The sequence below is a fragment of the Rhodnius prolixus genome, unplaced genomic scaffold, assembly GCF_049639745.1.
Source record: "Rhodnius prolixus isolate KJV_2025 unplaced genomic scaffold, Rpr scaffold_8, whole genome shotgun sequence".
Lineage (NCBI taxonomy): Eukaryota > Metazoa > Arthropoda > Insecta > Hemiptera > Reduviidae > Rhodnius > Rhodnius prolixus.
This window is the reverse complement of record NW_027411593.1, coordinates 27,586,526-27,600,991: the sequence shown is the minus strand read 5'-3', so window position 1 is coordinate 27,600,991 and position 14,466 is coordinate 27,586,526. Positions and strand designations below refer to the sequence as shown.

Sequence of the window (14,466 nt, the reverse complement as noted above, 5' to 3'; positions counted from 1 at the left end):
AAAGATGAAAGTCCTTTATAATGTTTGATTTTATTTGCTATAAATTCAGTATGTAACAAAGACCGAGTAATTATTAAGTTTACAAGAAAATTAAATATGGTTTGTTTACTCGCTTTCTAATAAGCTTAAACATTTAAACCGTTATTAACTTATTAACAGAGGTATTCTATATTTTTTATACCTACCCTTTTATATCTTAGTAGCCCAATTTACCTCTCACCATTACCGCAGTAATGTAATTTAGTGCAATTGCACTAAACACTTTTACCTATTTGTGATTTTCATGTTTGCCATTTTTGCTTCTTTTAACTTAATTGTGTGTACTTTAAATATTAAAAAATATTAATAACATAAGTAAATAAGTTAAAAATGTTATTTATTCATCCTTTACTTACAAATAAAGAATAGTTGGATATGTTAAAGTTGTTCAGTAGTAGTGTTACACACATACATTTAAAAAATAAATATATTAATAAATTTACTTGCTAAAGGTCTATAGGTTTAATTTATTTTTAAATTTAATTTAACATTCTAGAAATATATCATCTTTATACATTTCTGCATTTGATTTTTGTTACTCATAACACTCCAAAATATTGTTTTATTTCTTCTAAAACAATTGGGTTTTATCCTTTTCATGACAGTTAAATTTCCATTTAATCTTTTAAATTTTATAAAAATCGTTTTAAAGCATTTTTATTTATTTATTTATTTTTAAAAGAGCTTTTACAAAAATAATGCTTACATATTTTGTTAGAAAGGTATTTTATTGCACACTTCTTTTAGCAATTTCTTCCATAAATGTTAAATATTTTATCACATTATCACACATGGCATTGCACAGCATAACGGTAAACATACAGGTACAACTGCTTTTCCAGAACTTTCTGTCATTTTACTTTTACTTTTAGATTCGTATTCATACTTCGCTTTAGCTCGATATCTTCCTCCTCCACTCTGAAATTTAAATAATTGGTTGTAGTACATCTACATATATATTTAATAGCGTATACAGTTAATTCAATTGAAAGACAGGCAGAATTTGTATTACTTAATAAGGTCATTTAATGAGGTCATTAAAATTTGTTAAAGGGCCATGTTTGTTATAATATGGTGTAATTGATGACAGAAGATTTATCTGGCATTCCAGATGCGCCAATTTTAGGAATCACGTTTGACTATAGGAGCCCCGCAGATATCAATTGGACCTCTCTGACAGCATTCACAAACCTAACTGTGTCTTACCATTTTAGTGAATATGGCTTTAACGATTTCTTTAAAATAGTGCAAAAAGTCACAATTTCTTTAAGTTTTCTTGGACAGTTTTTTGTTTACACCGTGAAAGGATTTCTCCTTTCTTTCTAAGATAAAGAACCCATGAATCATGAAAGTATGGAGCAGACATATGAACTGATTTCAATGTTTCTGTTGTCTCCAGATTAAAGATTAAAAAATTTATTTTTAATTTTGTGCACTCTAAACAAATCGTAATTAAAATAATCACAAATTCTTGTCTAACAACTTTTATACAAATTGGATTTTTTTTTTTTTAATCTTTTATAGGAATTTACAACTGCAATGGTTGTTGCAAAAAGCAAATATGGATCCTGGTAAAAAAATATAATATATATATGAGTGGAGAAGGCACCCAGTAGTGTCACTCCAGTAACGTGCTTTGCTATACTGCTCTCACGATAAGAGTAGATCACGAGGCCATCTTCTCTTCAATCTCTTTAGAGGATTACCTGGTAATGTGGAGGAAGATAGGTGTTCTCTATGAGAGGGTTAGGATGAGCTGCTGTAGAGGAATGAAATTTGAGAAAACGAGTGTTAGCAAGAGCTGTAATGTAAGGGATTTTTAGAGGTTATTATGGATAGAGAGGTTAGATACATAGAACGGAGCGTTAAGAAGTTTTCCAAGTATTTTTGACTGTTATGTCTGGAGGCGTAGTGAGTTGGAACGCTTAAGTCGATCCCCATACTTCGATGCCGTATGACCAAATAGGTCGCAGTAACAGTAAATATAAGAGTCTTTTGCTATGTAGGTTAAGTTTGGAAATTTAAACTTATATTTTTAATCTATAACTTAGATTTATAACTATGAATATGTGGTCAGGTCCCTATGCTGGGGATAAACAAGAAACAGATTAACACAACTTTACACACTTAATTTGTGCTTTAAGAATACCAACTTAATCATCATTTGTATTATTTTCTTCTATCAACAAAAAAAAAGTAGATTTTTTGTACGAAAATATAATCTTTAAGTAAGTTACCTGTTGCTGCATCATACTTTCTTCTTTTTTAGCAAACAATTCAACTCCAGGTGGATAATATACAGGTGGACCAGTAACGTTCTTAGACTCTTCACGAGCTACCATTTTTTCAATTTCTTTTTCTTTTTGAATTTCTTTTTCTTTTTCGATCAATTTCTCATTTTCATTACTTGGATAAAGTTGTATTGCTTGCGGAGGTGGATGATGAGTACTGTTTGTGTAGTGATGAACTGTTGTCTCCGTGTATCTGTTGTTATGCTGTAAAATAATTGACTTATTATTATTATTATAAGTGGTTTTCAAGTTAAACTATTTATGTCTATTTACTTAGAAATATATGACAATTAGTGGAATATAAATTATGCTCAATATCGTTCTTGACTAAAAAAAAGTCACTTGCTGGCTTTGCCATTCGAGCATCTCGCTTCAATTAAAATACTATTTTTTCGGCACATGATCATAGCAGCCTAAAATCATTGGCATAAAGAAATTTCTGTATGCAATGCCTTCTCTGAACAGTGTTGTCTGTAAAAGACAACACTTTCCATAGGCTTCTTAAAAAAATAAAAGTGAGGGTAGCAAGCCGGACTTGAGGGAACCACTGCACTCAAACTTTAACTCACAACTTAAACTTTTCTTATGCTTTAAGGATATGGGCTTTACATTAGGACGTTACATTAGAATCTCTGAAGAAAAACTACAGGTCTTAGAAAGTAAGGAAACATTTATTTATTAGTACTTCTCCTAGTCCTAGTGCTATTATAGTTATAGATCATTTTTTGAGCCTAGGTCAATTCTCAAAATAACAACACATGGGACTGAAAAGTGATACTTTCTTCAGAATATTTTTATGAGGTGCAAGCAACTTTATTATTGCCTTACTTTGAAGTGCTGTAAGATCTAACAAAGTTAGATATTACGGGAATGGATTCTAATTTTCTCACTCAGACTGTAAAGCCTGGATTAAAGAGCATACTAAAAATAATAATAATAATGTAGCAAAAGCAAATTTAGTAACCAATGGCTTAAAAATTCTAGCTACCGCCTGTGATACGAGTGAACATAAAAACACTGACATTTTGTTTTGTTTTTTTCCCCCGAGATTTCGACAATCTATGATTGTATACTTCAGGGATCAGTAACAGTAACGAAAATATTTCTATCCCCTGTAGATGTCAAATAAAAGATTATACAAACGAAAAGAAAAAATTAAATACAAGAATTAAATACAAAAGAATTCAATTAATTTTTTTTTTTTGTTAAACCATTTTTGATGGCAAACAATTTTTAAAAAATTATCAGTCCAACTGTTTAAAATAATTTAGCATAACTTTTATTTAATTCTACCATGATTATTATTATTTAATACCTACATAACTTTCATTTAATTCTACAATTTTTTTTTTAATTATTATTACAATTTATAACCTACGCTGTACCTAGAAAATTTAATATCTTACCCGCTGGTCTGCATCAGAAAATGAAGCCATCAGTTCATCTAATTTCTTAGGTGGATGTTGATCGGAATGTGATGATGGAGTAACTGTGGTTGGCTGCGGTGTAGGAAATGGTCTGGGCATGAGAGGCACTGTCTCTTCTGGTTGTTGATTATTGTAATGATGATGTGTCGTACTTGAATACTTGTAATTAGAAACTGAACTATGATGTTGTGGAGGTGTAGGTGGTGGTCCTGGGGATACGTTATATGTTAAGCGGTTGTGACTGGGATCAGAAGGGGAAAATTTTTGCCCAAGTGGCGGTGAATGAGGGGCCCCGCTGTTTCCATGTTGATCGTATGTATACGTTTTTACAGTGGTACTTCTTGCCGGTGGTGGCGGCTGACTAAACGTCACAGGAGATGGTGATCTGTGTGGAGGCGGAGGTGTCTTTCCGCGCACATCGCTTCGTGATTCACGAACTGTGCTACTGTATTTGTAGGAAGCGTTGCCTTGTCCTGGAATAAAATTCTCATAAATGATATTTGTTTTTTAATTCTTAGTAACTATTTACTAAATCATCAAAAATCGCACATTTTCAAGGCAGTAAGTAAATAAGAATATAATAGAAGATTAATAAAGAAATTTAACGCTAGAAACCTACAATTAACAGCATTTTTTGGGGAGGCTACATATCTGTGACCAAAAAGAAAAGGCACTTCATATAAACCACGCAAAGGGGTTAACAGGCTACATTCTATGCAATATGAGCAATAAAGATTTAGAAGAGCTAATAAATTAAAACATACATCAATCTTCTGGAATTTTACAGAATGAAGACTGAGATCAGATAATATTTAAGTCACTCAGTGAAGAGAAATTACAGATGCTAAATTAGACGCCTTTACCTCTTTTGCCGAACCACTTTTAATACCGTTTACTTGTGTATAGCAACATCTTAACCTGGGTAGAATCTTTATATAAAAATTCATTATCATTAAACAGGTTAACTGAAAGTAGAGTTGATAGAGGTGTTGCTGTTCGTTTATTTGCGCATTACTTCAGGATAATTAACGCCCTTGATGTTGATGCAATGCGTTCAAAAGAAGCCAGAAATATAGTCTGATATAAATAAATTCGTAGGTTTTCTCATGTAAAAAAGGTAATTTTAAGTAAATCATTAAAGTTCATCTTCAGTATGCAAAAGTCAAAATGAAAAAATTCAGCAAAAACTTTCCACTTTTAAAAATATTACAAAAATAAAAAATATTATTGTTTTGAACATATTACAACCTTTACTCTGTACAACTCTTTGTTTATAATAACCATTGTTTTTCTTTCTTCTTGACATATAATTTGAAGTAAAATTATTTAAAAATAGGTAATAACAATCACAAAACAATAAATCATAATTACATAATTCTGAGTAATCACAATTATAAATTCTTACGTGGAGGATAATCGTCTGGATAGGTTCTATATTTATCTAAAGGTGGAGACTGTAAGGGTTGGTCTCTGGATGTGGCAGTACTGGAGTAATGATATGAATGAACAGCACCTCCAGGAGATGGAGATCTATGTCGTAATGGTAGCGGACTTTCATCGGCGTAAGTATAATTTCGAACGGTACTACTCTGAAGACTTCCAGGATCAGCGGCTGGAACAGGGTCAGTAACAGTTGGCCCTTTTAACAAAACAGGCAGTTTAGTTAATAATTCCTTATCAATGAAATCTTTTCATAACTGTTTTATCAATTTTTTTTTATTTTTTGTTATAAATTTTACTTTTTTTTTAAATTTTAGTTTTGACAATCAACTTACCAGTAGTTCTAGTGCTTGTTGTTTTTTCATATCTATAAAACTGCTGTACTTTAGGAGATTGCTCATGTTGCTCGTAATACAATTGTTCCCTCATAGGGCTGGGATCTTGACTTCTTTGTCCAGTGAATACTAATTCTCTTCTAGCAGAAGGACTTCTACCTCTTAAAGACTTTTCTTCAGTATAATGCTTCTGTTCAGTTCTTACTAAACTACGTGAACCACTTTGATCCCTAAAATTCAATTACATAAATTTCAAAACTTGGTAGTGATACAAAGTATTAAACAGTAATAATTTGTAAACAAAACAAGTACATGACGGATCAAAGTGAATTTGAGAAACTAGAGCTTTATTTTATTTTTTTATACGATGATAGGTACCAGATGAGAAATAGCTGGTCTTATACCAAACTAAAAGTGGAGAGTCGGATAGGTGTTACGGCGAGTGTAAAGATAATTCTGTAAAACACTGATTACCGAGGCGACAATTAAGTGACTTTAGCGCCATTCTGTATAGAACTGCAGTACAGCTTCTTACAGTATCGTAAGAATTGGGAACGCAAGAGCCAAGCGAGTCGAGAGGTCCTAAGAAGGGAGAAGCGCGTACAGGCAACCAGCTCTTGGGTGTCCTGGAAGCGTGGCCAGATATACCCCAGCATCCGTAAGGCCAAGTACTTGGACATCAAACTGCAGACACTTTTGTGTTGGCATATTAGACCATTAGATCTCAGAAGTCAACAGTGATTGTGACTATATATAACCTATAATTGGGACGGCGGTACTGCCGTTTGGCGGAGCTACTCTATCTTCATCAATGGACCACCAATTTCGAAATTTTAGCCTAGATAACGTATGCACAGCCTTTCATATAGAATCTGTTGCGATAATTCCCACAATAGAGATCTAACGCTTATGATAATGAACTCAAAGATTTATGATGCTCGAGACATAAATTTTATAGCAAGTAAAATCTCCTCAGAGCTTGTCATTCAATTAGATTGGTTTAGATTTATTTGAGATGTCTTGAAAGTGCTTAAGTTTCTTCCTAATGTAAAGCTCTTAAATTATTCACGAAATGCAGCATGGCCAATACTCTAAGTTTAATATAATCGTTACTTTAAATATAATTCGCAGAATACACAATTACCTACATAATTTCCTATTGTAACTTACTTTAAATAAGCAAACAAAATTAAGGATAGATCGTAATTTTGAAAATGACTTTTAATTATGGTAATTTTCTTTTAAAAAGAGAAACATTTATGGATGACTAAGCTTAAAGGCGAACTATTCTAACCTTTCAAATTAAAGAGCACTGTTTTTCAAATGTTTACATAATTATTCAAATAATTCAAGGAATAAGCAAAGATCTTATTGAGAAGTATAAAATATTAGTCTCTAATATAGTTTCTGAATAAACTAGTTGTAATTAATTGAAGTAAAAAGAGGATTTTAAGTCTTGAAAATATCAATACAAAACTTACAGAATTCCTGGATCAGTTCCTGACATATTCCTGCTGGAAATAACTGTACCTAAGAAAAACATACAAATAAATATTATTTGTACAATTTTTATACACTAAGTGTGTTAGGTTTGTTATATGTAAAATAAGATATAATATTTATACAAGATAATATCATACTTTCAGCAAAATTCTTTTTTTGGGCTGTATTTAGGTCATCCAATAGTGTATCAAGTTCAGAAATATTCTGCTTTAATTTTAAATCACCAGATCCACCTCCTGAAACAAAAAAAGGTTTTAGTCAATTGTTTATTTTTAAATATTTATTTTATGAAGAATGGACAGTGGTTTTATTCTACTCATTAAAAGAACAAAACTAACTATTTTTCTCTACAGAAAAGTGATTTAAGTTTGTGGTTTACTTTCAATAGAAAATATTAATGTACCAATTAAATTAAAAAGAAAACAGCTCTCACGGAACTAAGCAGGGAAATGTATTAAGAATAATTGGTAGTTCTAAGGACATACATATATTTCGTAGCACAGCACCAAATGCTTATTTGATCGTCTACAGTAAAAAAAAATTAAATAGAAGATAGCCAAAAGAAAGAGCAATTAAAAATTAAAATATTCTCACCTGATGTAGATTCTACGGTGTTGTACTTATAGGAGGTAGTTGTAACATTTTTAGCCCGTTGGGTACTTGGGTTTTGCTAAAACAAGAAGAAGTATTAGATTTACAAGCTAATATACATGTAGTATGTTTTTATCGGTCTGGAAGATTTAGACTGCAGTTGATTGTTAATTTTTTGAAAGATTGTTTCTTTTAATCCTTTTTACTCCCACATCAGTTTATAACGTATTATTTAATAATGAAATGTATTCTACTATTAAATAATCTATCTAAATTGTAACTGCAACAACAAAATAATTAAATACTTCTTTGCTCAAAAGCAACGTAACTAAGAAGCAATTTGCCTTTCAGAACCGACATAAAACATTGTATTGTAGCTTAAATAAGTGAACATAGTAAATAAATTAGGTTAATAATTACCATATTATTATATGAGCTTTCAACAATATGTTGTGTAGAATTGGCAGGATTTAAATATTCAATTTGATACTCAGAGACTGTACCTTCTGGCGTACCGTCCGTATATGCTCTTCTAACTTCTCGATAACCAGTCACATTACCATTTAAATTAATTGTGGAATTCGATCGTGAAACAGTTGTTTGTAAATCTTCGAGTAAAGCATCTACAAATATCAAGAATCAAGAGTTAATTCAAAGAGGATTTTTATACTTATTTGGAAAATTATTTTCTATTAAGAAGAAAATAATACCTAGGTTTCTTTCATGGTCTGCTGTTGTTGACACAGTAGTTGTGGTGGTCTCCCTCATCCTGTTCATTCTGAAAAACAGAAACAGATTCTTACTTAGCTGTAATAATATTAATTAATACAATTTTTTGAATGCTAAGACCGTTTCATTGGGCTCAAAATCAATAATTCTGGTACGTTCTTCATTTAATTTAGTAGTTTTTAATTTAATGTACGCTAATTAGTAGTACCTAATATACATGAATGTATTAATCTTACACTAGATATAATTGAAGAATAAGGAACAAGGATTCCATTTTTTACAGAAAGAAAATTGCTTTCCGCAGAACTGATCAAATTTTCTTTCAGTCCAGTCCTGACTATAAGCTATGACTATAAAGTTATATTAAGAATTAATAAGCTAAAAGAACGTTTGTAGGCAAATGTTCTGTTTTACTTATAATGCTGTGTCATAAATTAGTATAATTAAATGTTAGGTTTTTTTTTAATCAAAAAGGGATAAATCTGCTGAATTGTCAGAGAAACATATCTTTTATGAAGATGAAAATCCCCTGTAAAACATTCGACATTTAACAAAAGATGAATGGTTACAGTTTAGAGAAATTGAGAGACTGCTGTTGTAAGCTCCTATTAAACCAAATTGTGCTGAAATGGGAAAAATTTATTGCCTACTCTTGAAACAAAGCTACATCAACGTAACTTTCTCTTTAATTTCTTTTCTTTTTTAATTAATCTCATTAAAATTTTACATCTGCAGATGCGATTGCTTCTACAACAAGTAACTCTAGTAACAATATAAGAAGACGAGAAAAGTTACCATCCGTTAGTGGCTTTCCAATAAGTTAATTATTGCACACTTCTGCTAAAAAGTTAATAACAAGTCAATGGTTGGGCTCGTCAAGAAGTTTTAAAGATGAAAGGTGGAAAATGAGTGTTGAGCTATGAAGAAAGGCGAAAGTTCAATTTCTTGTAACGTGATGTTTTAAGTATTCAATTGACAATTTCTGTTAGAGACGTTGCATGGAGCATTAGCAAGACAGATTATAATTTTTGGTTGTAATCCTCGTAATTGTTGTAATTATTGTAATTCTAATAGATATTAGAATGCTTGGCTGAATCACTTTCAATATAAATAACAACTTTGTTGTTTTGATTGTCTTACAAAGAGATTGTTTCTTGATAGTATCATTTTTTGATTTCAAGCCGCTTCAAGTCGTGTCTGTCGATTCAATGTCAAACGTTCATTTACATAATATACAGTGGCAGTTCAATGAAGTGCAATTATACACACTTTAATCTCAGATTTATTATTTTCTATTCTGTATTTTATTTAAAAATTACCATGTTTATAGCAAATATAGAAGCAGACCTTGGATATATTTACAGTCGTAATAGTTGATTTAAAGTATTAATTTGAATATTATATGGTTAGTATGACTGCTCTTAAACAAACGTTCAAGAACGTTCTATTTATGGATAGAATAATTTTTTTCCCCCTTTTTTGGGAAAAATAGAACTCATCATTCTCGTAGGAAATCTCCATTAAAATAGTACCTATCATGTGCTTCAAAGCAAATGTATTGGTATTTTTAATACAGTATAAATTCAGCACTAAATTTGTCACAATATTGTAAGCCTGCGGTCCATGTGCTCTCTTACCTGACTGAATTGCTATTTCTGTTGAGATATCTCCTTCAGACAAAATTTTAACTTTGTATATAAATATATATAATTTTCTTGACGTCATTAAACGCAATTTTCCTTGCGATCGGCTCTTTCACATTTAACAAGTTTTAAATATATACATTATTTTTTTTAGATGTTCGTGGCTATTTCTATAAATAATCTCAAAATGGTTATGTATTTCCTGTCGTACATATTAATTTATCATGATTATAAAATTAAATCTCTTGATATTTTTACGCTAAGTGATTTTTCACTAAAAATTAAAGTTGAAAAACTATTTTTAAACATGTTGGTTCAGTCGGCAATGCTAGAAAACGTAACGAGATTTTGTTGTAGAACTCTTTTTCTTGTAATCAATCGCTTTTGAGGTTTGCCCGCCTTCATTGTGATCTGAACAGAAAAGAGTAAAACCACAATTTACACTCGTGCAGGCCTTTTATGCCAATATCATGATTTCTCACTTAAAAATGACCTATCATGTAGAGAAATTAAGTTAAATTTTACTCGGATTATTGTCTCTAATACATTCAAATAAAGAAAAATCAAATCTCTCTTAAACTTGTCCATCAGTTTTTGTTTTTTATGTGTGGGGAGGACAAGAAATGAGAATCATCTGTCCTTGATATCTTCCCACTGGACATCCGTGTTAGTCGGCTCACACGATTATTTTGTTTTGATGTTTGACACATGTTACTGGTTCCATCCCAAGCTCACTTAGTGACTCAGCGCCCTTTTGAAGGTTTACAAGACGAGAACGGACAACAACAAAAAATACTATTAAACAAAGAATAGCTTCCAGATTGAATGGATAATTTACTGAAGAAGAAACTTAAGGCAAGGATGGTTAGTTAAATTCTATCAAAATGTATTTATTCTTCTCTAGATTTAAAAAAAAAACTGAGTGATTAAATATATGAAATATCTGCACGTAGACCGCCCAAAATAGGCCAACTAACTTTAAAAGCTAAGCCTTTTATGGTTATTTATCACCGCTCACTGATGCGTGGATTACAAATAAAGTAATAATTATCACATATCTGTATTATTGAGCGTAGGTCTTTATAAAACTGTGTAGGAAGCGGTTCTGATGACATACTCACCAGTTCGGTCTCTTTTCTCTTTGCACTTTCTGATATTTGACAAATGGTAAACGTTCTCTAAATAGTTACAGAATGAGAATCCATTCCTACATAATTCTCTTATGAAATTTAACCCGGTCAGTCTTGACCATAGATTTGTCACCTGTTGATTATTAATGTATTATAAGAAGAATTAAACCTTGACATGTTTTCACATGAATATTTAAACTGTAATTATCAGTTAAATATCTATTGATTATTATTTATTAATAATAACATTCAATCTCTATGATTGTAGATAAATGTTTTTTTAAAGAAAATAGTTAAATGGATGTTTAATATATGTATATATAAATTAAGACATCAACGAAAAATACATCTTGATTTGAATTTTGAAATGTCACACATATTATAGGACAATACGGCTAATTATATAATCAGTTTAGAAACGAATTTGACGAGTATGTTTTGGTATACATTGAAGTTGCACATAAGTTATATTTTCAAAATACTTCAACTTCCAGACGGTAGGCTCCCCAAACTAATAGCCAAGAAAATTATCGCTAAGAAAATCTTGTGGTTCAAGGATTGGGATAACGTGTGTCATCAACTGGGAATATCCCCGTTCAATCTAGAAAATTATGATAACTGGAGAAGTAATTTAAATAGTTTTCTGGATATATTAAAGATGAACGAGAGAGAGAATGATATAGCTAGGGCGAGAGAAGGACAACATCATGTTATCTATCCGAGGTTGGATTACGATAAATGGGAATACCTCTGTAATTATAGTGTCGAAGATGCCCGCCTAATAATAAAAGCCAGATCAGAGTCATTCAATTTAAATTTTAGGCCCTTTGATCCAGAAGCTGACCAAAACTGCACTTTGTGTAACCTAAATGACATAGAAACCGTTATTCATTTTATAGGAGTTTGTCCCATACTGGCGCCATATAGGCTTCATTATTTAAATAAAACAGTTCTCTCGATTGAGGAGGTGTGTAGTTTTTTGAATGGTACAGAAAACTGGAGTGACTTATGCAAATATTTAAAATCAGCTATCTCTTATAGAAGATTGATTATTAATGAATTTTATCTCTGATGATAAGTCGTTTTCATTTCTATTTTTGTTCTGTTTTAATATTATTTTTATTTTTTACTCTATCCGATGTTTATTTGTTCCTCATTTAGTTGCAGTTTTAAACCATAATAATTTGTAATCGCAACTCGGCAGACGGATGTAATCCATTGCCTTCAGAGTTATTATTTATTTTTCTATTGAATTTAGAATTATTATTTGTTCATAAATATTATTGTATTGTAAGATGGAAACATTTCTTTAAATAAACTCTATTATTATTATTATTATAGGACAATGTGCTAAAAAGTGGAAAATAAAAATTAAACAGTAAAATGCTAATATGCACGTTTACGTTACTGTCTCCTGTCTCCTTCAATCCTCTTCCAACTAAATACCTGGGTTCTACCTTGGGTTCTTCACAGACAAACGACTCTTCAGACTAAACGTGCCAAACTTCTGACTAATTGGACGATGACCCAGATTACCCAATGGAAATTGATAGATCAATGTAAACACGATAATCAAACCTATTTGGTCAGAGTAATCGATACGAAATATTTAAGCATTACAATCCAAGTTGAATGAATGAAAAATTACAGAAGCTCCTTTTTTATCTCTCAAATCTTATTGTTCAAGACAATCTAAACATCCCTTACGACAAAACCAGCAAATATAAAACACCCCACTAACACAATTCTCACTCCCACAGTTCTAATCCCCTTTATAACAGAATCACGCATCTCCCAACATCCCTGACAATCCCTTGCACCAGCTGAAATGCCATAAAAACCCGAGATTTCTTTCGGACCTGATTGATCTTAATAATATGTTCTAGAGATGGTTTCATTTGATAATTTTTCTACTCACACAAGTTTACTAATTGTATGAAGAATACACAGATTGCTAACTCCTAAATAGTGGATAGTAAACAAATTTGTGAAATAATATCTTCAGGTTTCAGCCGCAACTTGTCTAACAGGTGTCTAGCAGTGGAAGAAGTAACTGGTTCATAATTAACATCTCAAATAAAACCCAAGGTCAAGATGGGAATGGACCAACTGCTGAATACATAGCTAAGCGTCCCAGGCCTCTTAACCATTCTAATTTGACCAACAGAGACGTTATAATTTATTTTTAAAAAAAAATTCTATATTTAAACTTTATAAAGTATAATTAGTCACCAAGGTCGTAGATCTTACTGCGCTATCATGTAGTTGTTTTTAATAAAAAATGTATAAAGTTTTTCATAAATAGATCTATGTAATGAAAGAGCGAGAAGGTAAGCACTTTCACTAACTTGCCATTGAACTTTAGTTACACGCAACCTTGAAATGTTCAGTTAAACAATTGAAAGCGGTGATATTAGAGTTGTGGGCTATTTTTAAAACAGAAAGTTTCCAATATTATCATTTTATGAACTTCGTAAGACATTCTTGTATATGAAAACCATATTATATAAGATAGAATTTTATGAAAACAAGTAGAATATCGAAAAAAGTAGCTCTTATTTCCCAAGTTTTATTTAATTTACTTCAGAAACTTGGAGCCTGATTCGTACATCCGATGTGTCAAATTCACGACTTATTCTTGTAGCAATATCATATTTGGAATTCTTACTAAACATTAGTTGGCTTTATTAAATATTATCTTTAAAACGAACCTTGGTACAGAAGCTTGAGATCTCCCAAAATTCTCTTGAAATCAATGTTATTCAAAAGGAATTTCAAAACAAAAGCAGTAAGTCTGAGTAGAGGCAAATGAATTAAAATATAAATTGCACATTTTCGGTCAAATAACTAACTTCCTGCAACCACTGGAATTTTGACACATATTTAATTCTCATTAGTACATTTGTACCACTTGGTACATTGCGCTGGCTGTGGTGAGTCCAATGAGACTGTGCGGCACTTTGTAGAGGTGTGCCCCGATTATTCTAAAACTAGATTCCTCGTCTTCGGAAGGTTAAATGTTTCCTTCCCAGAGATTGTAGCATCGGGTAATCTTTACGAACTTTCTAGGTTTATTCAGTGCACTGGGCGATTGAGACGCCATGCTCCCAAGTGTCCTGTTGCTACTTCATTAGTTTATTATATTAAAATCTGGCAACCTTTAGCCGGATTTGTTGTTTTAAAGGCCCGGTATCTCTTATGAGATGAGTGGTGGGCGGAGAACAATGGGCTTTTTGTATTGCCAGCGTTCTTTCCCCTTTTTGGTGGAACCGCCCTTTTAATACAATCTACAATATACCACTTGGTACATGAGTAATATTTTACTCTTAATATTGAGG

At 31.5% G+C, this 14,466-nt stretch overlaps 1 protein-coding gene across 3 annotated transcripts in view; it reads right to left on the bottom strand.

Annotated features, from left to right (window-relative positions):
* Positions 1-359: 359 nt before the first annotated feature.
* LOC141451074 (uncharacterized) overlaps positions 360-14,466 on the bottom strand; it is a 37,173-nt gene continuing 23,066 nt past the window's right edge. The window contains exons 1-11 of one of the 3 annotated variants that reach the window (XM_074122121.1): positions 8,592-8,644; positions 8,337-8,404; positions 8,047-8,249; positions 7,630-7,705; positions 7,173-7,271; positions 7,014-7,062; positions 5,533-5,762; positions 5,163-5,396; positions 3,737-4,230; positions 2,277-2,534; positions 360-957 (exon numbers count right to left, since the gene is read on the bottom strand). In XM_074122121.1, coding sequence (XP_073978222.1) covers positions 817-957; positions 2,277-2,534; positions 3,737-4,230; positions 5,163-5,396; positions 5,533-5,762; positions 7,014-7,062; positions 7,173-7,271; positions 7,630-7,705; positions 8,047-8,249; positions 8,337-8,404; positions 8,592-8,629 — 1,890 coding nt within the window. In that variant the 5' untranslated portion in view covers positions 8,630-8,644 and the 3' untranslated portion in view covers positions 360-816. Of the gene's footprint in view, positions 958-2,276; positions 2,535-3,736; positions 4,231-5,162; positions 5,397-5,532; positions 5,763-7,013; positions 7,063-7,172; positions 7,272-7,629; positions 7,706-8,046; positions 8,250-8,336; positions 8,408-8,591; positions 8,645-14,466 lie in introns of those variants that run through there. The other 2 variants (XM_074122124.1, XM_074122122.1) reach the window with 2 other exon arrangements.